At 40.9% G+C, this 26,714-nt stretch overlaps 1 protein-coding gene across 3 annotated transcripts in view; it reads left to right on the top strand.

Moving 5' to 3' along the window:
- The window catches only part of SUCLG2 (succinate-CoA ligase GDP-forming subunit beta), a 326,405-nt gene that overhangs the window by 226,578 nt on the left and 73,113 nt on the right, over positions 1 to 26,714 (top strand). For 2 of the 3 annotated variants that reach the window (XM_027039196.2, XM_027039195.2), the window contains exon 10: positions 18,808 to 18,928. In XM_027039196.2, the coding sequence (XP_026894997.1) occupies positions 18,808 to 18,928 (121 nt within the window). Of the gene's footprint in view, positions 1 to 18,807; positions 18,929 to 19,004; positions 19,520 to 26,714 lie in introns of those variants that run through there. The other variant, XM_027039197.2, reaches the window with a different exon arrangement.

Below are 26,714 nucleotides of genomic sequence, written 5' to 3' on the forward strand. Positions count from 1 at the left end.
AGAGGCGGAGACACAGAATCTGAAGCAGGCTCCAGGCTCTGAGCTGTCAGCACAGAGCCCAACGCGGGGCTCGAACTCACAAACCTCAAGATCATGACCTGAGCCGAAGTCGGATGCTTAACCCACTGAGCTACCCAGGTGCCCTGTTTCGTGTTGTTTTTTAAGTGAAGGAGGATTGTTTGGGGAAATATAAAAAGGCCTCCTTTTAGCCTGGGGTTGGGGTCCTGGTGTACTATAGTAGTGAAATCTGAGGTACCCTCAAGGTGGCAGGACATGGGGTACGTGGCCATGTACCATGTTGGGTAAGAGTTGGGGCTTTATGGTCAAGTTGAACTGGATTTAAACTCTAGCTGAGACCTAAAGTAGCCATTGGTCCTAGGGCAAGGTACTGACCTCCAGGCCCTCCAATGTCAACACCTGAACTTTGGTGAGGATGACAGGACCAAATACCTATGATGCGCCTAGTGTTATAGCTGACACAGTGCCATGTCTTTAACAAAAAGTTAACTTACATGTTTATCTCAGTTAATGGATTATTGACAAACCCATAGGTGTCTGAAGATAAAATCAGGCTCATGGCAGTAGAACAGGAAGCATTAAATAGCCTTCTTTCTTATTATTCTCTAGTTGGAACATACACTAAGCATGTGTGTGTGTGTAGCTATTTCTATGGCTGTTTGGTTTTTACTATATCCTCTTACGTAAAGGAAGGTTGGCTTTGGAAATATAAAAAGAATTCTTTAGCATACATCTAGGTCATGTTGTAGCATGGAAACTTTTGGGGCTTCCCCTGTTGAACAGTGGCAGGCACAGGCACATCCTGCCCCTACAGAGGTGGCAATAAACGAGGAACGGGGCTCCAGGAGGAGAACACTGAGCAGCAGGAGAGATCGCCCCTGGAAGCAGGGCTTGGGGCTTCACGTTTCAAAGTCTGCCACCATGTCCACCTCCAGGATCCCTTGATGTACTGTGGATCAGAATGGAGGGGTCTTGTGGTTAGACTTTGGTACTGGTCACTTGTAGGTCAGAGAAGGGTAAAGTTCACTATCACGTGGAATAGGGATTCACCTCACTTTTTATCAAAGCTGCTCAATTAAAAGCTTTTGTAGCAGAATAAAGCTTTTGTAGTGGGACAAAGCTATGTTGAAATCCTGGTGTGTCCATTGACTAGCTGCTGGTGCTTGTAAGCTGCTTCATGAATCAGTTCTCCTGTCTCTAAAACTAGTGTAATTAATAATAGATAAATCATACCCCCTAGGCATTTGGTAAAGTTTTGTTAACAGAACAGTGTCTAGCAATAATAGCTAACAATTACTGAATACTTACCTTACCCCGTGCTAGGCTTAGTGTTCTTACTTGAATTATCACATGTAATCCTGGTACCAACTCTGTGAGGTAGGTACTATTATTATCCCCATTTTATAGATGAAGAAACTGAGGCCTACAGAAGTTAAGTAATTCACATAGCTAGTAGCTGATAGAACCAGTACTTGTGGGTCAGAGGTCTAAATCAGATTCTCATAGGTAGAATTTTATATCTCCTCAAAGTCCGGATTATATGTTATGTATCTTTGTATCTTGCCTCCTCTTTTTGACTCTGGAACCAAAACACCATTTTGTTGTATGTTGTATGAGATTCCTTAATATAAGGATTAAAGAATAATTTAGAAACAATTATAGCCTTGACAATGTAATGGGCTACCATGCAAAGGAGGAAACTCTTTGTCTTTGAAAAAGTTCAAGCTTTGGCTGGCTGACTTCTCAGGTCCTGTCCGACTCTAATGGTTCATTTATGGTTAATTAATGTCCTTGGCATGTCCACGTTACATAAGGCGCCTTCCTCTGCCGGAGGAGAGGGGAAAGAGAACTCGTCTGGGGGTTATGTGTTAAATGGTTCAGCCTTCACTCTCACAAAGTTAAGTCTCTTACACAGGATCCTACCAAATGTTATTGTCTAGCTTTACGGAAGGAGCAAATTCTCATTTCTACTTTCATGTTTAGTTTTAAGAAGCTGGTTTAGTCCCTTGTTAAAAAGTATCATGACCATGATGTAGCACCATTATTAAGAAATGTATTATACAGTATGAATGTAGTGTTGGATGAATTTATGTGAATTATTCCATATTTGAGAAGGAACCACTTGGTTGCTGTTCTGAGTAAAGTTGTTCATGAGAAGGAAATTGCAAATGTACAGTTTTTCCCACCCCTCTTCAAAAGTCTTCTCATTGTCTAGGCAGCTAGTAATGGTGATTGCCCTGAAAATAAGATTACTGTGGTACTTCCTAGGTATTCCATATCTTTAATTTCTAAAATCTTTGCCATATGAAACATTTATGGAAAAGCGTACAATTAAACTAGGTATGTTGAAAATTTATGCTTACATTGGTGAAACATCAAAATTTTATGGTAGTGCTGTTTTTTTCTGGAGACAAGAATTCTCTTTTCCCCAATTTTTCATGACTCATCCTTTCTCAACTCATCTTTCTTATCCTTTGAAATTTCCTCTTCAGAGAATCAAAAAAGCTTTCTTCATCATTTTTTTCCTCCAATTCACAAGAGCTCCACTTTTAAGTGGAAGAAATAATGTTAGTTTTTCCACAGGGATTGATTATAAATTCCTTCTCTGTGCTGAATTACACTGGCCTCTAGTGGATACCTGTCACAATTATGTTTCATATCGATCTTTCCTTAACTCACTTACTGTAACACTATACCACATATTTTAATAATTTTCAAGAATCTATATTAAGCACCACAGTCAGAATTACCAGAAGTTCGAAGGAGACTTAAGCATGCAGTTGATTAAACTTTATGGGGATAGTCCCATACTTGTCAATGTTCTTAACAAATTTAGATTATTTGCTGGAGTTTTGTAAGATGGAATTGTGATGTTAATGCCACGGTATTTCTCATTTAACACACATTGTACCTAAGACATTTGTAACATCTTTTTTAGAAAACAACACAAATACTCTCTTCAGCTAAATAAGATATTAATGACATATCAAATTATCTTATATCCATAAAAACAAAGCATAGCTGACATGTTCCAAAGGAACATCATCACAGTGGAGTTTTCACTCATATAAAATTTAAGAAAAACATCCTCTTACTAAGTATAAATCCATGTCACTTCCTTGGACTTGGCAGTTTAATAAGCATATCTCACTATGACAGAGGATGACAGTCTTCATTCTAATACACAGTCAATAAATGGTAAAACTACATCCATATTTATTTGGTGATCTGCTATAAATTCAAGTGTTAAGTATTTTCTATTGAAACAACTCAATTTCATCCTATTTTTAATAAAGCTGCTTAAACCATTACTGAAATCTACTCTTGATTACCAATGAGCCAACAATCAAACCTCTAATTATTTGATAAATGGCACTGGATTTTATTTATATGGTGGTTTTGCCTCAGGGTCTCTCATAAGGTTGTAATAAAACAGTAAACCAAGTTTACTGTCATCTGAACTATGATGACGAACTTGATTGGTTTAGATTGGGGATCCCTTTCCAGCATGGCTCACTCACAGGCTGTTGACAGGAGTCCTGAGTTCCTTGCTATATAGGAGCCTCATTTAGGCTCCTTGATTGTCCTTATGACATGACTGTTGGATTTCCCCAGAGTGAGTGATCAAGGATAGAGAGGAGAGAGAAAGAAAGTGGGAGAGTGAGAAAGACAGAGAGAGAGAGAGAGAGAGAGAGAGAAAGCAAGGAGGAAGAAGCTCCAGTGCTTTTTATAACCTCATCTTGGAAGTTGCTTCCTGCTACCATATTCTCTTATTTGAAGTGAGTCACTCAGTCTAGCCCACACTCAAGAGGAATAAAGCTCTACACATTGAAGGGAAGATATTGAAGAATTTGTGGACAGATTTTTAAAGCCACCAGAGAAGATAATCATCATGGGAGGATTTGGCCCTTCAGATTGGATTGGTATGCATAGAAAAGGTGTTTCAGAGGCAAGGGAATTAAAAGCAAAAATGAACTATTGGGACCTCATGAAGATAAAAAGCTTCTGCACTGCAAAGGAAACAATCAACAAAACTAAAAGGCAATGGACATAATGGGAAAAGATATTTGCAAATGATATATCAGACAAAAGGCTAGTATCCAAAATCTATAAAGAACTCACCAAACTCCACACCCGAAAAACAAATAATCCAGTGAAGAAATGGGCAGAAGACATGAATAAACACTTCTCTGAAGAACACATCCAGATGGCCGACAGACACATGAAAAGATGCTCAACGTCACTCCTCATCAGGGAAATACAAATCAAAACCACACTGAGATATCACCTCACACCAGTCAGAGTGGCTAAAATGAACAAATCAGGAGACTGTAGATGCTGGCGAGGATGTGGAGAAACGGGAACCCTCTTGCACTGTTGGTGGGAATGCAAACTGGTGCAGCCGCTCTGGAAAACAGTGTGGAGGTTCCTCAAAAAATTAAAAATAGATCTGCCCTATGACCCAGCAATAGCACTGCTAGGAATTTACCCAAGGGATATAGAAGTGCTGATGCATAGGGGCACTTGTACCCCAATGTTTATAGCAGCACTCTCAACAACAGCCAAATGATGGAAAGAGCCTAAATGTCCATCAACTGTTGAATGGATAAAGAAATTGTGGTTTATATACACAATGGAATACTGCTTGGCAATGAGAAAGGATGAAATATGGCCCTTTGTAGCAACATGGATGGAACTGGAGAGTGTTATGCTAAGTGAAATAAGTCATACAGAGAAAGACAGATACCATATGATTTCACTCTTATGTGGATCCTGAGAAACTTAACAGAAGACCATGGGGGAGGGGAAGGAAAAAAAGAAGGTTAGAGAGGGAGGGAGCCAAAACATAAGAGACTCTTAAAAACTGAGAACAAACTGAGGGTTGATGGGGGGGTGGGAGGGAGCGGGGGGGTGATGGGTATTGAGAAGGGCACCTGTTGGGATGAGCACTGGGTGTTGTATGGAAACCAATTTGACAATAAATTTCATATTTAAAAAAAAGAAAGGAAAAGCAAAGGTGTTTCAGGCTACACACAAGGACTTGAGCTAGGACGTTGCACTGGGGTGACAGGTGTATTGGGGACAGCATGCAGGGCAGGGAGTATGGCATGGTAGCTTTGGAGCCATGCTAGGGGTCTGCCACTCTCCAGATGTATGACCTTGGGGATGCCTCCTAACATCTCTGTGTTGGGAGTGCTGTCTATAAAAGAGGGAAAAACATCGCTTTCCTCATAGGATCATAGTGAGATAGAAGTGAGTGAGCCCATCTAAAATACTTAGAAAACCGCTTGGCATCTTAAAAAGTGATCAGCAGGCATTGGCCAAACTGCTTCTGGCATAGCAATATTGTTACCATATGTGGATTCACACTCTTAACTCTTCATTCCACTCTTCCTTAGCCTAAGAAATCCTGCTGGGATCTCGTCTTCAAACTTGCTAAATTTTTCTCTGCCTTTACAGCTTTATTCTGCATCCCTCCATTTACCCATGCAACAGTTGTCCCCCTGAATATTTCTTACCATGCAGAGATTCTACAATCACTTGGGAGAGAGGAAAAGTCAGAAAGCTGCAGAGAGGGTGGGCATAGCAGCAGGAAGGTTTGGAGAGGACCTTCCAGGATGCTGACATGCCTGGCCCCTGAGGCAGTTGCAGTCATGAAGCACTGAGGACGGATGCAGCTCTCAAATACGTTTTGTCTAGTAAGCTCAATGTTTTCAAAAATCCATACTTCTGGCTTTTGAAAATGCAAAGATCTTAGCTCACATTCCCATGGCAACAATTGGATGGAGTATGTAGCAACGGTCCCTTTAGAAAAGGCAGGTCTTCTTCAGTGTGTCAAAATCTGTTGTTTTAATCCAGGGCCTCCTGACTCATTTATTGACGTCCGTGGCCCTTGAAGGCCTTGAGTGTGGAACCCCTCTCTCCAGTTAAAAGGCTGGCACTCTGCACTTTAGTCACATGGTGTAATCTGCCGTAGGAAGGGCCTCCACCTTCAAGATCCCCCGTGCATCTCTCAATGGAGAGAACTACAGCATGAAACTGAGCAGGAATTCCTGTTCACAGACCTGACTGGGTAGAGCTTATAGTCCTCCCACCTAGCTGATGAGAACTTTGGAGGGTAGCTAGATGGCATCGTGTGGAAGGAAACTTTTTAGGCCACATGTGTGGCAGGAATGGGCATTGTGGGAGTTGTCACTCAGTCAGGGCAAACAGGAAACTGGAGTTGACTTTAGTCAACTTGAGCAACTTGAGCAACTCAGTCTTGAGCAAGTCAGAAAACTATCCCAAAGTTTCTAGAGTGAAAACTTGGACATGGTATTCAGGATGATCTTAACAAGAAACAAAAAGGAGTCATTTCAAGGCATTTACAAAAATGCATCTTTGAATCCAAGGGAGCTTCTACTTTGGTAAGGACATAAACAGACTTTAATTCAAGATTACCTTTTAGACTTAGCACGTAAGAAAATACACACTCATTAAATAAATCCACGCCGTGGGATATGGAGCTGGGGAGATGGGTTTCTACAAACAAAGGGATTTTTATTTTTCTCCAGGTGTTTCAGCGTATAAAGGTCAGTTATGGTTATAGGGAAGAGAAGAAGAATCTCTGACATATCAGAAAAAACAAATATGTGTCTGAATCTTATGGATTCCAGTAGTATACGTTCATGTCTGACCTACCAGGGGATGCTGACTTCTTAGAAAAGCTATATGGATCTTTACATAGTTTGAGTGCTTCTGTTTCCTTTCTTACATTTTTTCCTGGTTGTTAAGCCATCCTGTATGTATTCCCTTGGGGTACTTTTTATTGTTGACTGTTAACAGCTCAATGATACCGTTTATTTACTTGATAAAGCAGAATAATGTGACTTTTGAGATAAATGTGAGACCACTGCTTACAACTGGGTCATTGTAGTTTCATGGAAGTTAAACGTCATCTTTTTCCAAGGCTGCAGACCTACACTTTTACTTATTAACCATCTTTTCAGGTTTGTTTTCATGTTACCTGTATTCTTCCTTTAGACAGACTGGGAGACCACATGGGGATTGGGACTTATTGAGCCTATCTTTCATTATGCTGAAAATAAGGTTTGCAAGTCTCCTTCTAGATGGGCCTTCCTTAGTTTTCGTTTGCAGCTAATAAACCAAATAAAGCCATTTTAGTGCTGAGATGCTCGTTTTCACCTAACAAGCTATCATTTGTCATTTATAATGGACAGGACCCAAGATAATAAAGCATTTGGCTTGTTTTCCTTTCACAGCTTTACCTTGGGTGTAGATCCAGACAGTTAATGAGCAATAATTTCAGATTCGTAGGTGTTAGGCATCTCCCAAAAAGGACCAGAGAAGGAAGTATTTGATAATACTCATTAAGATGGCTTGAGCTGTGAGTATTAACAATTTTTTTTAACTTTTATTTCATTGTTTAACCACAGATACGTTGTGGAGAAGGGAAAACTAAACAATTAACCTTCTAGTTCTACAAGGTTCAGATGAATGGAATTTCTCAAATTCAAGCTGGGTTGGTCAAAATAGGGTGTTGTTACCAGTCTCACTAGGAAACGATTACTGACTCAACTCATGGTATATGGAGAAGAATTGACTTACAGAGAGGTGGATAGTGAAGGTGGGGGTAAGGAGTACAAGAACCAAAAGAGAAAGCCTGGGGACTGAGAACTAGTGGCCTGGAACCTCTTATATCTCTAAACCAAAAGAAAGAGAGAAGGGGGTAGTTACTTAACAAAAGAGTCCATAATGAAGGCTTTCTTGAGATCAGGGATCTTTTGTGGAAGGATGCACCCACTCAAGACAACCTCACTGGGAAGGACCTGGAGGAATGTAAACATCCTGACTCTCCCCTCCTCCATCAAAGGCTTCCCAAATGGCAGAGTGAGAAAGGAGCCCTCCCATTCATTTGTCCCTACAGTTAGCCTTCCAGGACCGAGAGGAACAAGGTGGAAAAGGGTGGGATGGGTCAGGAGGGGCACAGGGATCTAGAACATAGGTCCCAAATGACATCTTTTTTTTTTTTTAAGGGAGCAAGAAGGAGAGAGCACAAGCGGGGGTGGGGGGGCAAAGAGAAGAGAGGGAGAGAGAGAGAGAGAGCGCGTGCACGTGTGTGCACAAGAGAGAGACAGACTCTTATGCAGTCTCCACACCCAGCATGGGGCCCATTGTGGGGCTTCATCCCATGACCCTGGGATCCTGACCTAATCCAAAATGGAGAGTCAGATGCTCAACCTACTGAGCCAACCAGGTGACCCTAAATTACATTTTTTTGATAGTTGGTTGAGCCTGTGCCTCAAGGGATAGAATATTTGGGAATTCTTTTGTAAAGAAAGTCAAACAACTTGAAAACTCCACTGAAGTCCATAAAAGGTTAAACTACGGGTGAGAGAAGGTGTGACCAACCAATGATTTAGATCACTCTGAGGTGAAAAGTTTTGTTAAATTTCATCCTGAGCAGGCTGTGGGAAGTAATCTGCTCCAGACATGTTATTCTGACATTTCCTGAACTGCTAAATAAATAGATCAGACTTCTACACAATAGATTACAGCAAGGTCAGACAGTGATATCAGTAATTTTAGAATATTGTCTATAGCTCAGGGTGTTTTTTGGCAACAGTGACATTGGATGCTGTTAGTAGGTGAAAAATGAATTCTGTAGATTCCTCTCTTCCTGATATTAAATCTTACAGGGCTGCCCAGTTCTGCCCAGGCAATTTAGAGAAGCCCTACATCTGGTGGGATGTTGATTTTTATAATTACAAATGTTTTAATGGGTAACTTTCTTGGAGGTTTTTTGTTTCATTTTGTTTTGCTTAATGTACATGAGTTTAAACTTTTGATGCTAAGGCATACATAGTATCTTCAATGAGTGTTTTGGTGTCCATCATTAGGGGTGTGAAGTTTGAGGGTTAGGTCACTTTACTGAGATGGACAAAGGGTGGGATTTTAGGAAATAAACCAGAAGTATGTTGTCACAGAGAAGATTTGGGGCACTATACTGATTTTCACAAATATATGGGAAAGATCTGTTATGAGAAGAAACATATGTATGTATTTTTAAAATTATTTTACTTAAAAATTTTAATGTAAATTTTAGTGCATAATGAATAGCTTGTAACTTGTGAAGATCTTGGTTGAAGCTTACATTTTGACTTTTCTGAGTTATATATTTATCCATTGGGGTTTTGATACGAATTTTTGTCAATCCTTTGTTTCTCCAGAAAACTAAATAATCTAATATATTTATCTGAACAGATGTATGAAGCATCACAGAATCATTATATGCCACCTTCATCTTACACTAGACTTGTTATTTACGGAAACAGTGGGTTTTGCTATTAACTAAATTTATCTTCATTTCTCTATGGTGTGAAGTGTGAATCTGTGTGGTCCTAAGTTTTGGCTCTGTCTGCTTAGCTAATTTTTTTTAATTGATGTCAGTCATGAATACAGGCAACGAAATCACCCATAGAAGCATTTTTCCACCTTTCCTGTAGGAACGGTTACCCTGTGGAGACTGTTATGTTGCAACAATAGATAGTAGACATCCAGCTTATAGATTAATAAATGGGTCTTTCACCAGGTTGCCAATTTTATGGGTATTTTCTATTTTAACTCTCTAATGAATGATGATGGAGCATACATATTCACATTCATCAAGATGACATAAATCTGAGAGGACTGGACAAAATACTACTCAGAAAGAATGTGCCAGTAAATATTCTTAGTCTGCACCAATGTAATTCCCATTACAAATAAGATACAGATATTGCCTTATGAGCAGTGAGTATCCTGCTTTGAAAGCAATTATCTGTTAACCTGGGAAAGCAGTTTTGTAACTAAAATATTTTTTAACAGTCAATTCTGATAGTTGAGCTCTTAAGTGAGAATTGTATGCCCCTTTTTTTTTTTTTAAAGCCTTTAATGTTTCCTGGTGAATGGGTAAGACCAAAACCTCCGTGTTCGTTTTTATTCTTTTCTTTTAGTTTGAAATGGCTCTGTGGCCAAATTATACATCATAGAAGTTTTTGCAAGAGCTATTTTAAACACATGACACTCAAAAAAAGAACCTTGCTTTTGCCATTCTGGATGTCCAAGTAGTTTTTGTAATCCTGACAATGGTTCTGATTCTCAGTTCAAAAGGATATGGGAAATGTCTCTGCAGAGGATAAAAAAAAAAAAAAAAAATGTCTGTGCTGTTCCCTCAAATATCTGTGTTCTTCAGTCATTTTAACTTCTTGTCTCCTGTGCCTGCTTATAATGCCAACCAATATTTCCATCTTTAGATGTTTTTTCTTTTTCCTGTTAATAGCTGACTTAACCCCAGCTACAGTGTTTGCTGGCAAGTGAGGAAACATTTGTATCCCATTCTTGGAGTGGCCTTGGCATTCATGGTTGGTGTTCTTGATTACAAAAGCCTTCCAGTTTTGCAGACACTTACTTACCACTTATAAATGCGATGTAAATCGTGACATGATTAGTATCGTTGGGGAGAAAGACCCTAGATCCCTGGGGCATCCAAACACTCAGTACACTAGCTCCTGAATTCATTGGCGATCAAATTTCCAACCCTTTGACTCTTGTAGAAAATGAGTAAAATAGGATGTAGAAGTTAGAACACAGATCGTCCACTAAAGTTGTCCTAAGCTAGAATCCATACTATTTTACCAGATGGCTTTTTTCATAAAGGATTACACAGGCCTAGAGTTTCTTAGGACACATGTTAGAAAGCTTTCACTTTCTAATAGGCACTCATCTGGAGAGGAAGTGTGGCATAATAATGTCTATGGTGCACTATTCATAGTATTTTTTAACCTATTAAAATAACCAGTATTCATAACAGAAGGTGCCTTTGTCCTGCCTAGTGCTGGAAGTCGATATTCATTTGTTTGTTTGTTTGTTTGTTTGTTTTTGGTTTTCATGTACTTAAACATACATGATTAATGAGATTGTAGTCATGCTGGATGTGAATTAGGTTTCCTTACTGTCTATTTTTTTTTTTGTAAAGAAAAGGCAGTGTTGACAGACTAAATCTTTCAGTTCTAATTATCAAAATTTGTGTTATGTGACTCCAAAGTTAGGGAGACAAACCTATAATACACTTGATTTGACTCTTTCCTCCACTGCCGTGGCAGACATTGCTTATAGGTCACAGATCCCCCTAAACCAGGTCATGACCCTAACCTCGTTCTCAACACAGTACTCCAAATAGCCCTGCAGAGTTACTGCACCTTGCAGTGACCATTCCATCACCTAATACTTAAAATCTATATCAACAGTATGTCTCAAATGACATATTCTTCATTAGAATTTTACGGATCATAATTAGAAATAGTATTTCCATTCTAGTAATAATAATAGTGGCAAAGGGATAATTTTCACCATGACAGAAATGAGCAATAAGGCTTATCAGTCTACAGAGAGAGGTCTTGTGGGGACATCTGTTTGTTTCAGGACAGACTCTAAATTTTGAGGGCCAGGATCCACTCTTACACCATCATCATCACACTGCGATCCCATCTAAGGATTGCAGACAGCAAGCTCTGGACAGCTCTTTAACCGTGAACAGGAAACATTGGATAGTAAAGAACTGAAACCCATTGCTCCAGAAAACTGTAAAGATTTCTTCCTTCTGATCCATTTTAATAAGGCTTTGGGATTTGGAAGCAAGAAATACATGGGTACCAGAATATGGGACTCAAAAATGTGCCCTTGAAGTTTAGAATAGAGCCAAAGTAGAGTTGGGGCTTTGGACTAATCGTGAAAGTCACTGGCTATAGAGAGACAGCTGGGAGGAATAGAAAGGCCATGAACTTTGAAGTAAGACTGACTTGGTCCAAATCATGCCTCCATTGCTTCCTAGCTCTGTGCCCTTGAACAAGTGATTTTAAGCTCTTTGAGCCTCAGCTTACTTACTGGGGAAGTGGTAGTATGTGATTACTAGCACCTAGGAAAATCAACATGCAATACATATTCATCCTCCATACCATTTTACTTATTTTAGTGAGGAGAAGATTGCAGGATATAACTAGGAAGGAATTCAGGAAGAGGAGAATAAATCAAGGACAAATCAGACACATTTCCCTCTGTTATTCTGGCTGTTCTCAGAGGTCACGCTCAATGGAAGCTTGGCTCTCCATCCAGATACTGTTTATCTACAGATGCTATTTCTATGCTATCAGTTTTGGAATAACTGACTCCAGGGTTGGAATAAAATGGTTGGGTTTATCTTGAATGAGTAATTAAAAATGCCAAATGTTTGATATTAAGGGTGGTATATAAAGATATTTTCTTTTGACTTATTTTCTTTTGACTCTGAGATTATTCAGGCTGCATTGTGTAAACTTACTAAGAAATGGAAGAAATTAAAAGGGCAGAGTGAGAGGATGAGTTTTTCAAGAGATACTCTTGTTCTCATGCCATTCATTGGGATTTGGAGGGTGTATCACTTGCTTTAACCCAGCAATCCTAGTGCACAAATTTTCACAAAAGAATATAATTTGAAATTTCAAGAACAAACCAAAAGTAGAAAAGCAAGCCAGAGCAGCTCATCCCAGTTGAACTGAGCAGTCGCCTTATTTATAAGTTTACAACAAAACCCAAGATTGAATTCCTCACCTGAATCACTTCCTTATTGACTGAATCCATTTAGACTCCCCTCTAATTTAGCGGAGTATTTTTATTAAAGGCAGGCATACAAACATCAATTATCCAAGCTGCATCTAATTTCCTTCACCGTTTATTTTCCTTCGTTGGCTGCCAATGGATTAGAAGGCATGATTAGAATTCAGCAGGAAAATAAAAACAACAACAAAAAAGAGAAAAGCAGTTTGACAGAAACAGATGCTTAAACAAGAGCAACAATATTTGGAATTAAAGTAACTTGTGATTTAAAAAATGCCCTTATCTTGCCTAATATAAACATGCTTGCTTGATTTTTATCAGTCTTGCCTACTGTAATGAGACCACATTAGCATGCTGAATTAGAATAAGCAGAGGCAAAACCCACTGGTCGCACTGACTGTGCTTATTGTAGATATTACCGTGTGTTTTAAATGCAGCCAGTACTTCAGCATTTGCAATCACCGTTACAAAATGGCTTGCTTATTGGTGAAGGCGATTTGTTCGCTTCCAGCCAATGTTAGAAAGAGAGTTAGCAAGAGAATGTTAACAAGAGAATAAAGAAAAGGCGCTCAAGACATTTTATGGACTTGTGAAAGGTACAGACTTTGTTTCAGGGAAATGATATTAATGTTGGCATGGGCACATTTATTTAATCAGCTACTGCTACAGTGATGGCAAGAAAATGGTGAACCACAGGAAGAGGACTTACAATGTGAAAAGTTCTGTCAAAGAGATTTCAAATGACGCAAAGGAGAGGTGGTGGTTGCAGTGGACTTGAGGCTAACCATGAATCATGTCTGTGTCAGGAGGTGACAAACTTTGGCCTACAGGGCAAATCCGACCCACTTGTTTTTGTAAATAAAGTTTTATTGGAACACAGCCACACTTACTCATTTATATATTGTCTGGGACAGCTTGCATGCTACAGTGGCAGAGTTGAGTAGTTGGGACACGAAGCCTAAAATACTTACTGTCCCTTAAGAGAATAAGTTTGCTAGCCCCGATGTGTATGGTATGTGTCAGTGTTACCTGTTCCAGACAACCCTGCGTGCAGTAAGGTGAAACAGACCATGGTTTGAACTTAGGACCTGTTAACAGCTAGCAGACCCTAAACTCTCTGAGCCTCAGTCAGTTCATAAAATGGAGGTCATTAAACCTATCACATAACTTAATATGGTTGCTGAATCAATGCTAATTCCCTTTCCACTGTCCCTGAATTCTGTGCAGGTGCCTTGAAACCAAAGGCTTCTCAGACTCCTTTTCATGGTGTTTACTCTGTTAAGATTCTGCATGATTTGACCCCAACCAGGGGTGGTCCATCTCATTTCCCACCACTCAACTTCTCAGGCTCCGGGTACATGAGCCTCAGGTGGGGAAAATGGTTATGCCCACCTCATATACTACTCATTTGTTAAACATGTTAATACATGTAAAACAATTAGAATCCTGTCTACCATCTGCTAAATGCCTGGTAAACATTAGCTCTTGTTGTTTGTAATTATTATTAGTTTTGATTCTTATGGACACTTTTGCCAGAAAGGTATACATTCACATAGCATTTTATAATAGTTGCAAAGAACTCACAATTCCGCCGAAACTTGTGCCCCTATCCTACACACACAGGCTACATGTTATCCTTTGTCATTATCTGCCTTCGAGACCAAATCCTAAAGGAGAGTTTGGTCACAGGATTTATCTAAAATTACCCCCAAAAACTGTAGTGTGTGTGTGAGCTGAGGAGATTGAAGTTCCCTCATTTCATCAGATCCTCAAAGAGATTATGTTGCCAAAAAAAGGGTTTTAGTCTGTGATTCTGTTGGTTTCTTTGTTTATTTGGGGTTGAAAGAAGCTTGATAAATACCGGCTGTATCGCTTTTCTTCTTTTGAAGTTCATTCTTTACTTTTAATTGTGGACTCAAATATGCAGGCAGAGGGTATCTTGCAAAGCCAGACACATAGAGACATTTGAAAGCCCTGCATTTGGACCCCCTGACCACCTGCACAGCTGCCAGCAGCCGCCGCAGACCTCGCCGTGGGAGTAGCAGTCTGGGGGCCGGGGACCTGCGCCGTGCATCTGGCACCGTAACTGCCTCACTAGATGATCTTTACTTTTGTGAAACAGTAAATAGCAACCCTTGTAATTCTCACCTGAGAATTCGGAGAAGCCTGTTGGTGAAAGCACTTAGGAATCTTCCGGGAAAATCTCTTGATACTTAAATAGACCTAACCGCTGCCCGCCCCCCCCCCTTTTTTTTTTTAGCATTCTCTTTGCCAGGAAAACAAAACAAAACAAAAGACTACTTAAAGTTGCTATTGCTATTGTCATGGAACAATTAGTGGTTGTCATAACAAAAGGACACGTGAGGGACACGTGGGAAATGGGACATGCTTTATACATGCTAAATAATAACAGTGATGTCACAAGGCTTTCCTTTGCAGACTGTCTTAATTTCATTCTCAGTTTGAGATTGCGGATTGCAGTAGTTAATTATAGAAATCGGTCCAGAGTGAAACTTTAAATAAGATTTCCATTAAAGTGCATGACTGCAGCAAATCACTATTTGGTGGAAGAAAATGGCATCATCTCTCGTGGACTGGGGTCTTCCACCACCCCTGGGGGTGATCTTGCTTGCTGTGCTGTATGGCAAGGCACGTCTTCTAAGCAGTCACCTTTCCCTGAGCTAAGCAGTCTGTGTACTTCTGTGTCTTGTCGTTTTTTTAAAAGTCCTAACTGACTTGTTAGTATAGGTCAAACTCTTTGTCTTTGTTTCTCATCGCTTTCTTTGCCTTTCTCTCATTTTTACATTTTTTTTTAACATTTATTCATTTTGAGAGACAGAGAGAGAGATAATGTGATCAGGGGACGGGCACAGAGAAGGGGAGATGCAGAATCTGAAGCGGACTCCAGGCTCTGAGCTGGAGCACAGGGCTGATGCAGGGCTTGAACTCATAAACCATGAGATCATGACCTGAGCCGAAGTCGGACGCCCAACCGACTGAGCCACCCGGACGCCCCTCCTTTTTTACATCCCTGATCTTTCTCTCTCTCTCCTCCACCCCTCTCACGTGGGCTATACTTCTCATTTCAACATTCGCTACTTTCATGAAAGGCTGCTTTCAGACACCTGCCTTCACCCAGCTCTGGAAAGAGAAGGAATAAGCAAAAAGAGCCAGGTACTCACCCCGGACCTCTGGCACCTGCAACTCCATCCCCATTTAATCTCTAGTTCCCGAACGAACTAAGTGGGGTGTTCACTCTGCCTTCGTCCTGGCTGCTCCCTTTTACCTGAGTTCCTACTCTTTCCTTTTCTTTGCTGACTGTAACAGAAAAGAGGTTTCTCAGAAAGCCTCTTGAGTAGCAGCAGTCTGCATCGCTGGCTCTGCCTTCCCCTCACCTTAGCTCTGCAAGGTGTCTATAAACTCTGGATTGTAATCACCAGTTTACTTACTGGTCTGGCTCTCAAACTAGTCTCTGAATTCCTTGAGGACAGGGAACATACCTTATTCATGTCCACATCCTAAGCACTTAACTCTGTACCCAGTATAAGGAAGATGGTCATGAAGCATCTGTTGAAGTTAATTCATTCACTCTTGAAACCACCATTTATTTGATGATTATGCTACGTCATGGATTGTGCTAACTGCTGATGGAAAAAACCCATGGCCCCGGTTGTAGAGGAGCACAAAGGTGACCCTCCTTTGCTAGGAGTGCAGTTGCAGGATGAGCGGTGAATAAACTACAGTAGAGAACAATAATCCATTTCTCAGTGAGTCAAACAAGGGCAATTAATCATTCCTCCACTGTTGGAAAAGAGGGCATTTTCCTGGGGTCAGTACCAGTCCACATGGTTGGCTTACTTTTAGCTACAAGTTGTTAAATGAAGACTATGTATTTTTAAAGTGTATCTATTTGTAACACCAGATGCTCACTAAACACTGTGAGATATTGACACGCCAATCCAGGGCTCACATTGACACTCCCTGCAGGGCATGCACCTCCTCAATAGCACTGAGACAGGACGTCATGGGTATCTTTTCTTGCTCCCCACCTCCTACCTATTTAGGTGAATTCACATAAGTTTGTTGTGTGTGGTATAACTACTCTGTAAAGATGAGTGAAACTGATCAATTCACCCTAACCTAATGAGGCCGGAGAAGTTCACCTAGAACTTTTTGACCTCTGAATTCATCCTTAAAGAACATATAGGTTGAAACGTGGCAGAGGTCTACAGGTGCCAACGTGTGCTTTACCAGAAAAGCCTAGTTTTCCTTACACAAACCTGAGTGAGACTCAGCAGTTACTAAGTTTCTCTCTTGGACCCCGTTGAGTCATTATTGCTCTTGAGTGTTTTTTATTTCATTGTTTTGGCAAGTTCCTCTCCATCCCACAGCTATTTGGAAACTACTTCTGTAGGAAGCCTCAGTGCTAACAGCATTTAATAGCTGTCATTAGAAAGCAGGCTTCTGCTTACCAGTCAGCCTGCTGTGAATGTTAATGGGAGATTTCTGTTTGGGGAGTGGCCCCAACCTCTAATTGGTTTGAAAAATATTGGTCATTTATTTTATTCATAAGACATTACCTTTTGATTGGACTTACGTAAGTTTTCGTTTCTATTATATTCTAATTCAACATAGCTATAGTGTACTGAACGAGGCTTTCTTATTTCTTATTTCTTATTTCTTATTTCTTATTTCTTATTTCTTATTTCTTACATGCTGTCTAGGTAACCTGTCCATTTTCATCATGGCTTGTTGCAAATAAATGCATATATAAGTATACTTTGAGTACTTTGCAGGCACGTACTAAGTGGTTTACGTGTATTACCTCATTTAGGCCTTCCAACAACCTTACAGACAAGGTACTGTTAGTCCCATTTTTTTAGAGCAGGAAACTGTGTTCGGGACAGGGTATATACCGCTTGCAAGATTCAAGTTCAGAGATTTGACATGCATGAAGAATCAGCAGGCAAGCTAGAGAGCTGACTTCGAGCCTCACCACTGCTACATGTGAGCTGTGTAACCTCGTGAATTCTCTGTGGAGCTTTATCAGCTACAGAGGGCTCACCCTCACTTTACTTACCGAATAGGGTTTGGGCAAGAATAAAAATTTTAAATGAGGGTTCATATAACGGGCACTTTCTAAAACAGTGAAGTGCTGAACAAATACCGGGCAGTCTTTCCCAATATGTTTTGTGTAGTAAATTTAGCATATTTAAATGACAGGATTTGAAAATGGCATGTATCACACATATATATATACTTTAGTGTACCCTAATTTGTGATGACATTGTTGGAATTTTGATGCCTCCAGCGTGATGAATAGCCTTTTTCTCTGGGTGTTATCAATTAGTCCAGGTAATGAATTCTCTTCATTATCTTGTTCTTCATGTTAATTATACAGGATTTTCTTAAACCTATTTATCAAGTCAGGATAAGTCTTTTTTTTTTTTTTTTTTTTGCCCGCATGCCTTTGAATATGGAATGTGTACAAACAGGTTAACATAATCAGTTTAAATTTACATTTCTGAAAAATTCCAGTTACTGGTTTGACTTTCCTCCGATTCTTACTTGTGGTATGAGCTTGTATCTCATTCTTCTGGGGCTCATTTTTTTTTAAATGAAAAAGGTTGTTATCTGAGATAATTAAACTGTCTCTGGTTTTTGAGACTGTACCTTTAGCATATCAAAGAGGTATTAAGGAAGCATGGAAAAGCTTGAATCTTACCTGCTAGTACAAAACAAGAAATCATTGGCTCTTAGTTTTGAAATATCCCGTAAGGTACCATGACAGATAAAAATTTGAGTATAAATCATGGAGGGAAAAGAAATAAGCGCATGAGATTTTAAATGACGCTACTCATCAAGAAACAGTTCTAGACAACAACACAAGAAAACCAGAAGAGAGTATATAATAAATGTGTGGGGATTGATTTCATTTTGAGTTCAGAGAAGTGAGTGATAGAAGAATATGGGTTCATATGGTAATGGTATGTCTTGACCTTTACTAATTCAGTACTAAATTTTAACTTTCTTAACATCTTGTGGGCCTTCTGTCTTACGGTTTATAATCTGTGTTAAAACAACAGCAGCAAGGAGTCTTAATGCTAATGTCAGCTAGCACTGTTTTGACGGGCACCTTCCTGTTTTTGATTCCAGGTGGAAGCCATCCTTGTCAATATTTTTGGTGGGATCGTCAACTGTGCCATTATTGCCAACGGCATCACCAAAGCCTGTCGGGAGCTGGAACTCAAGGTGCCCTTGGTGGTCCGGCTGGAAGGTGAGTTACAGTCGATTTCCACAGCGCCCGTACCCCTTCTCCAAGACTGGGTGACCAGCGTGTTTTGCACTCACAGTCTTCCTAGGACAATGTGAAGAAACCCTGGATTAAATAAGGTGAAACAGATGCTGTACAGCAATGCTTCTCCGAGTCTCTAACAGGGTAGCAAGGACTGCAAGTCTCCAAGAATGGCATACGTTATGATTCTCCAGATTTTCCAAACTCATTCCAGTGGGGAGCCGTTTTATTTTGAATCCTTTCATGAGAGGAGTGCTTTGGGAAAAACACACTGAGAAAGGCTGCTCCCAGAATCATTCATCCTGGGAGAGCAATGCTTGTTGAGCCTTTTGGTCTCAGGACTCCTTTACTTGTTAAAATCGAGGACCCTAAAGAGCACAAGGTTTATTCTGGGTTATAACTGTTGGTATTAACTAATTAACTAATTAAATTATTGAATTAACTAATTTGGTAAGAGGTAAAACTAATTGGAACTTTTTAAACACTTCTTTTTAAACATTTTTTGTATTCTATTATTTTGTGTATAAATATATATGCTATATATTTTATAAAAAATATCTTTTAAAATTTTTAGTGAGAATATCAGGACTGTTTTACTTTTTGCAAATCCCTTTAGCATCTAGCTTACTATTGGCTCCTGCATAGTAGCTGTTGCAATATGTTGTTTTGGTTGAAGTGCCTGAAAAAATATGACTTCTTAGAGATATTTATTTGGAAAATGGGGGGGGGTTCCTAATAACCATTTCATATAATTGTGAATTTTCTTCATTGGTACGACACTAAAGTTAATAGGTAGTAGTTTCTTTTTAAAGATTAGTTTTAGGCGAAACTTGACACTATTTCAGTGGGCTTTTGATACTCTTATATTAAAATCCATTGATCTGTCTTGCACATTAGATGCATTTTATACATGTATATCCTGCACTGTTCGGTATGAAAAATATTAGATTATGTAGATCTTCCAAAGTTTGGCACATTTCAACATACACTATCAAAAAGTTCACATTTGTTCATATCACAGCATCCTCATTGGAAAGACGTCTAAATATTGGCATGTTGTCAAGAGTGGTAGATGCAACTTTTCCAGAAATCTAATTTTCACTTTAAAGCATAAATTTTATCATCAGCCACACAACGGTCAGTTGCTTTCCTCAAAGTGATAGCCTCACTTCACTCATAGTTGAGAAAATTTCCACCACATCATGAAGTCAGGATGACCATAGTGTGTCCATCATTCTTCCAAGAAAATAGAATATTCCTTGGAAAATCCGTTGGCTTCGCTTGCTACTCAGACAGCTGCACAAACGCATTGTTTCAGAAGAGCCACCAGAGTTCAGGATGCCCCAGACTTGCTCTCTGTGCGTTTGCCGTTTGGTCACAGAGTATTCAAGAGACCTGTGGTCAAGACTTGATATTTAATAAAATTAATATTCTTGAAAAGGGCACCTGGGTGGCTCAGTTGGTTGAGCATGCAACTCTTGATTTCAGCTCAGGTCATGATCCCCGTGTCGTGGGATCAAGCCCCGTATCAGGCTCCAGGCTAAGCCTGGAACCTGCTTAAGATTCCCTCTCTCCCACCCTCTGCCCCTCTACCCTGCTGGTGCTCTTCCTCTCCCTTTCCCTCTCTCTCTCTCTCTAAAAAAATGTAAGTTAATATTCTTTTACTGTTCATCAAGGACACTCTTACCTGAAAGTGGCAACTTTTTATTACAAGTATGTGGTGGTGAAAACAGTGACTGTTAGTACAGCTTGGTGCCAGGGCTCTGATTCCACGGTAATGTGCCGCTAGTTTCACCCTCCCTCATTTTGCTTCATCAGTGCAAATCCCAACAGAGTATCGTTGTTGTTGTTGTTGTTGTTATGGAATAGTTTTACATCAGGAACTTCCCCAAGGTTCTGTGGACCACACTTTGAAAACCGCTGTAGGAGAGAAGCAAAAGAAGGACTTTAATGTGAGAACTATGCAGAAGGTCCAACCAGCTGATCAACATAGTCAGATTACAGTGATCCAGCTGCCCCCTGGGTAAATTTCTGCAGTACTATTCTTGAGACAGCTCATTTTCCTCAACTTCGGAGCTGGTGCCATAATTCCCTAGAGACCTCCTTCCCTTCAAGATAAAGTCCTGGGAGTTTTTGACCCTGTTCTGTATCCCTGTCCTTTGAGGTCAAGATTCCAGAAGAGCTGCAGCTTGGGTTTTGTTTGTTTGTTTGTTTTTTCTGTTTACTTCTTTCTGTTTCTTTTTTCTGTCACTCTCTGCCACTCTCCTTTCACCCTGAGCCTCTCTGCCACACAAGTGTAGATCTGTACCATATGGACTTGAAAGAAGTATGATCCCCCCCCCAAAAATGGAAATAGCTGGAGTGCCAGTTGGCAGAGTTTAATATGGACATTAAAACATACGAGTGAATTACATCTTCTTAAAAATGTAAATGTGACATAATTGACCCCTATAAAAGTAATTTCAATAAAAGGAAAATTAGTGGCAAGGCTGCAGTGAAAAGAAAATTGACCAAGAAGTTAGTGGGTGCATCAGTGTCGGTATAATTCTGGTTAAAATGTTGATGTCACACTGTTTTCAGGGTTCAAGTGACCACTGACCCTCGGGTTCTAAAAGTTAGCTCTCCTTGTGTTTTTAAAGGGGAGCAAGTCTCTACAAGCAGATTAGACTCATGTCTGTTCCTTGGAAATGACTAGAAATGAGTGTATACTAGGGCGGGCTCATTCTTTCTACTGATGCTCACCATGCCTGTGTGGTCAGCAGAGGCCCCTAATTATTAGTCATGAGTACATTCATAGAAATGAAGGTTACTCCACTTTACTGTTTACCTTTTTTCTGGAGGAGCCCTTCATTTATTTTCACCCTGCACTATTGTTCCAGAAGTATTAAATGATCCCCATCCTTTAACATATCCTTATCGTGTGTATCTGATTAATACACATGCTAAAATATGAAAAGTACCACTTTCAGCATTTTCTCCCCAATAGTCTTTGTTGGCTGTTATCAGACGTCTATCTGAGCTCCTAGGAAGAAGCTGGAAGTTTCTGTTTGTTAGACAATCAGATGTGCATCTTTTAAGTTACAGTACTTCCAAAATATATGCTTGTGTTTTTTTAATTGATTAATAAATACTATGTGCAGGTCATTGCGCTTTAGACATTAGGATGTATAGGAGTGTAAAAAACTCTGTCAGTTACTAGATAAGCAAAAATACAACAAAGAGAAAAAAGAAAAAATTAACAGTACAGATAATATATACAAAATGTTAATAGGTGTTTGCCCCAATAGGCTCTGCTTCTGTCTTAGTAGCAGTAGCTATTGGGGCATCCCAGAGAGCCATCAGCTTGGCCAGTGGAATCTTTGCAAATACTGATACCTTGCAACGCCCACTGTATCATGGAGAATTGTATGTGATGATTCAAGGTGAACTCAAAAAGCATACTGTCCCCCAAATTTACGTAGGCTAAAAATATCCATGGTGACCTTCTTTGTGACTACTCTTCTTCACTGTGATGCCCCCTGTCCCATAATAAGCATCGAGGGCTTTTTATCAAGAGAGAAAAGCAGGCAAGCTTTTGACATTTCTGGAGTCCTAGCTGGTGTTCTTTCCTTCCTCTTGTAGGAATTAGTCTCTCGTGTGAAAAATGCCTCTCACGCTCAACATGGTTTGTACCAAGGACAGCGATATTTTACCATATGTGATTTCTTGAAAACCAGCAGCCCCACACCAAGAGCAAACCTGTCCCCAAATTGTGTTCGTCCTACATAATAAATAAGAGAAAGATGAAGAATTCTGCTTTAACCGAGCTCTCCTCACTATTCATAGATAACAAAATGCAGAATATTGGTGATGGTTTTACCCATAAAGTCCCCATAAAAAAGAACTATAAATAAAAACCAAGCCAGTTCTCTTTATGTGAAAGGAATGTAGACTTCTGTAAAATATGTATCCGTTAAGCTGAGTGCCTGTGTATCTCAGCCCACTTTCTTTGGCATACTCCTTTCTTTAAGCTTACTCAACATTGACTACTATAATTATAGCACATTTAGAGATGTGAGTCAGCAGAGAAATATCATAAAAGCAGACTTTCCAAGTTGAGCATAAGTTGAAATAAGTAAGATTTGAATCCCTGGAAAGGAAGGGGGAGGGAATTTGGTAAAGGATCAGGAGCAATTCATCAGATCTGTTCCATACTTGGCAGCTGCTACTGGGACCATAATAGTGGTAAAACCTAAAGCCTAGGACCTGGATCAGGAGATCAGGAGGCTGTCCTGGAGAGAGGAATGGCTTTGCAGCAATATGTTATGGCTAAAAAAACCAAGTGGGGTGGGGCGCTGGGATGGCTCTGTTGGTCAAGTGTCCGACTTCCGCTCATGTCATGATCTCTCAGTTCATGAGTTTGAGCCCCACGTCAGGCTCTGTGCTGACAACTCAGATCCTGGAGCCTCCTTCAGATTCTGTGTATCCCTCTCTCTCTGCCCCTTCCCCGCTCATGCTCGCTCTCTCTCTCTCTCTTAAAAATAAACATGTAAAAAAAAAGTGGGAAAATCATGTCAATAGCTAGAGTCTACAACATTAAGTAGTATCTAAAACCCAAGCAGGATTGTCACATAGAGGTAAAAGTAGAGTAGACAACAGCAGAGATAGAAGTGGAACTGAGGGGGTGCCTGGGTGACTTAGTTGGTTAGGTGTCTGACTCTTGATCTCAGCTTAGGTCTTGATCTCAGGGGCATAAATTCAAGCCCCACTCTGGGTTCTATGCTGGGCATGGAGCCTACTAGAAAGAAAGAAAGAAAGAGAGAGAGAGAGAGAGAGAAAGAAAGAGGGAGGGAGGGAGGAAGAAGAAGAAGAAGAAGAAGAAAGAAAGAAAGAAAGAAAGAAAGAAAGAAAGAAAGAAAGAAAGAAAGAAAGAAAGAAAGAAAGAAAAAGAAGAGAAAGAAAAAGGAAAGAAGGAAGAAGGGAGGGAGGGAGGGAGGGAGGGAGGAAGGAAGGAAGGAAGGAAGGAAGGAAGGAAAAGTGAAATGAGAGGGGATAAAAAGGAAACTTGGGTTTTAAATAGTGACTGAGAATGAATGGTGGCATGGTTGACCGACCTGGGAAAGTCTGAAGTGGGAACCAGTTAGAACGGAGGTAGATGTGGCACAGAGGTATTGTCATCCTTGGTTGAGATGACCCTGTACAGTGTCAGATGGAGCACGTTTCGAGGTAGACATGGAGGAATATGGGGAATGACCCAAGGAGAAATGGCATAGAAAAATGGGCAAGTCAACCCATTTTGAAGTCCTCCAGTAAACCACGCTCAGATCTGGCTGCATGAGAAATTGGTCTCCTGCAGGGGCACCTGGGTGACTCAGTTAAGTGTCTGACTTCAGCTCAGGTCATGATCTCACACTTCGTGAGTTTGAGCCCTGCGTCAGTCTTTCCTGACAGCTCAGAGCCTGAAGCCTGCTTTGGATTCTGTGTCTCCATTTCTCTCTGCCCCTTCCCTGCTCGTGCGCTCTCTCTCACTCTCTCTCAAAAATAAAAGACATTGGAGGATCCTGGGAAGATGGCGGCGTAAGAGGACGCTGGGCTCACCGCGCGTCCTGCTGATCACTTAGATTCCACCTACACCTGCCTAAATAACCCAGAAAACCGCCAGAAGACTAGCAGAACGGAGTCTCCAGAGCCAGGCGCAGACGAGAGGCCCACGGAAGAGGGTAGGAAGGGCGGCAAGGCGGTGTGCGCTACAGGGACTGGCAGGAGGGAGCCGGGGCGGAGGGGCGGCCCGCCGGCCAAGCAGAGCCCCCGAGTCTGGCTTGTGAAAGCAGAGGGGCTGGACGGAGTGTGTTCTGACAGCAAGCGGAATTTGACATCTGGAAGGTTATAAGCTAACAGCTCTGCTCAGAGAACGGGAGGACAACAGGAGGGAGAGTTGTTGAGCCCCGGACGACAGAGCTCAGCTTGGCGGGGAACAAAGGCGCTCACCAGCGCCATCTCCCTCGCCCATCCCCCAGCCAAAATCCCAAAGGGAACCAGTTCCTGCCAGGGAACTTGCTTGCACCGCGCGAACACCCAACGCTGTGCTTCTGTGGATCCATCCCTCCGGCGGGTCTGACTCCCTCCTGGTGCCCCAGGACCCCTCCCAAAACGGATCTCCGAAGGAAAAGCAAGCTGAGCCTGCCCCTCCCGCCCCTGTGCACCTTGCCGATCCACCCCGGCTAATTCGCCAGATCCGCAGCACCACAAGCCTGGCAGTGTGCAAGTAGCCCAGACGGGCCACGCCACCCAACAGTGAATCCCGCCCCTAGGAGAGGGGAAGAGAAGCAGTGGGCTAGGGACGGACATCAGGTCTGACTGCAGCCCCGCCCACCAACGCGAGTTATTCAAGACAGCACAGGGGAAGTACCCCGCAGTCACGCACCACTCCAGGGACTAGCCAAAATGACGAAATGGAAGAATTCAGCTCAGAAAAACGTCCAGGAAATAACAACAGCTAACGAACTGATCAAAAATGATTTAAACAATATAACAGAAAGTGAATTTAGAATAATAGTCATAAAATTAATCGCTGGGCTTGAAAACAGTATAAAGGACAGCAGAGAATCTCTTGCTACAGAGATCAAGGGACTAAGGAACAGCCAGGAGGAGCTAAAAAATACTACCAATGAGTTACAAAATAAAGTGGAGACAACTACAGCTCGGATTGAAGAGGCAGAGGAGAGAATAGGTGAACTAGAAGATAAAATTATGGAAAAAGAAGAAGCTGAGAAAAAGAGAGCTAAAAAAATCCAGGAGTATGAGGGGAAAATTAGAGAACTAAGTGATGCACTAAAGAGAAATAATATATGCATAATTGGTATTCCAGAGGAGGAAGAGAGAGGGAAAGGTGCTGAAGGTGTACTTGAAGAAATAATAGCTGAGAACTTCCTGGATCTGGGGAAGGAAAAAGGCATTGAAATCCAAGAGGCACAGAGAACTCCCTTCAGACGTTAACTTGAATCGATCTTCTGCACGACATATCATAGTGAAACTGGCAAAATACAAGGATAAAGAGAAAATTCTGAAAGCAGCTAGAGATAAATGTGCTCTAACATATAAAGGGAGACCGATAAGACTCGTGAGCGATCTCTCTACTGAAACTTGGCAGGCCAGAAAGGAATGGCAGGAGATCTTCCATGTGATGAACAGAAAAAATATGCAGCCGAGAATCCTTTATCCAGCAAGTCTGTCATTTAGAATAGAAGGAGAGATAAAGGTCTTCCCAAACAAACAAAAACTGAAGGAATTCGTCACCACTAAACCAGCCCTACAAGAGATCCTAAGGGGGATCCTGTGAGACAAAGTACCAGAGACATCGCTACAAGCATGAAACCTACGGACATCACAATGACTCTAAACCCGTATCTTTCTATAATAACACTGAATGTAAATGGACTAAATGCGCCAACCAAAAGACATAGGGTATCAGAATGGATAAAAAAACAAGACCCATCTATTTGCTGTCTACAAGAGACTCATTTTAGACCTGAGGACACCTTCAGATTGAGAGTGAGGGGATGGAGAACTATTTATCATGCCACTGGAAGTCAAAAGAAAGCTGGAGTAGCCATACTTCTATCAGACAAACTAGACTTTAAATTAAAGGCTGTAACAAGAGATGAAGAAGGGCATTATATAATAATCACAGGGTCTATCCATCAGGAAGAGCTAACAATTATACATGTCTATGCGCCGGATACAGGAGCCCCCAAATATATAAAACAATTACTCACAAACATAAGCAACC

This window comes from Acinonyx jubatus, chromosome A2 (assembly GCF_027475565.1).
Source record: "Acinonyx jubatus isolate Ajub_Pintada_27869175 chromosome A2, VMU_Ajub_asm_v1.0, whole genome shotgun sequence".
NCBI classification, from domain to species: domain Eukaryota; kingdom Metazoa; phylum Chordata; class Mammalia; order Carnivora; family Felidae; genus Acinonyx; species Acinonyx jubatus.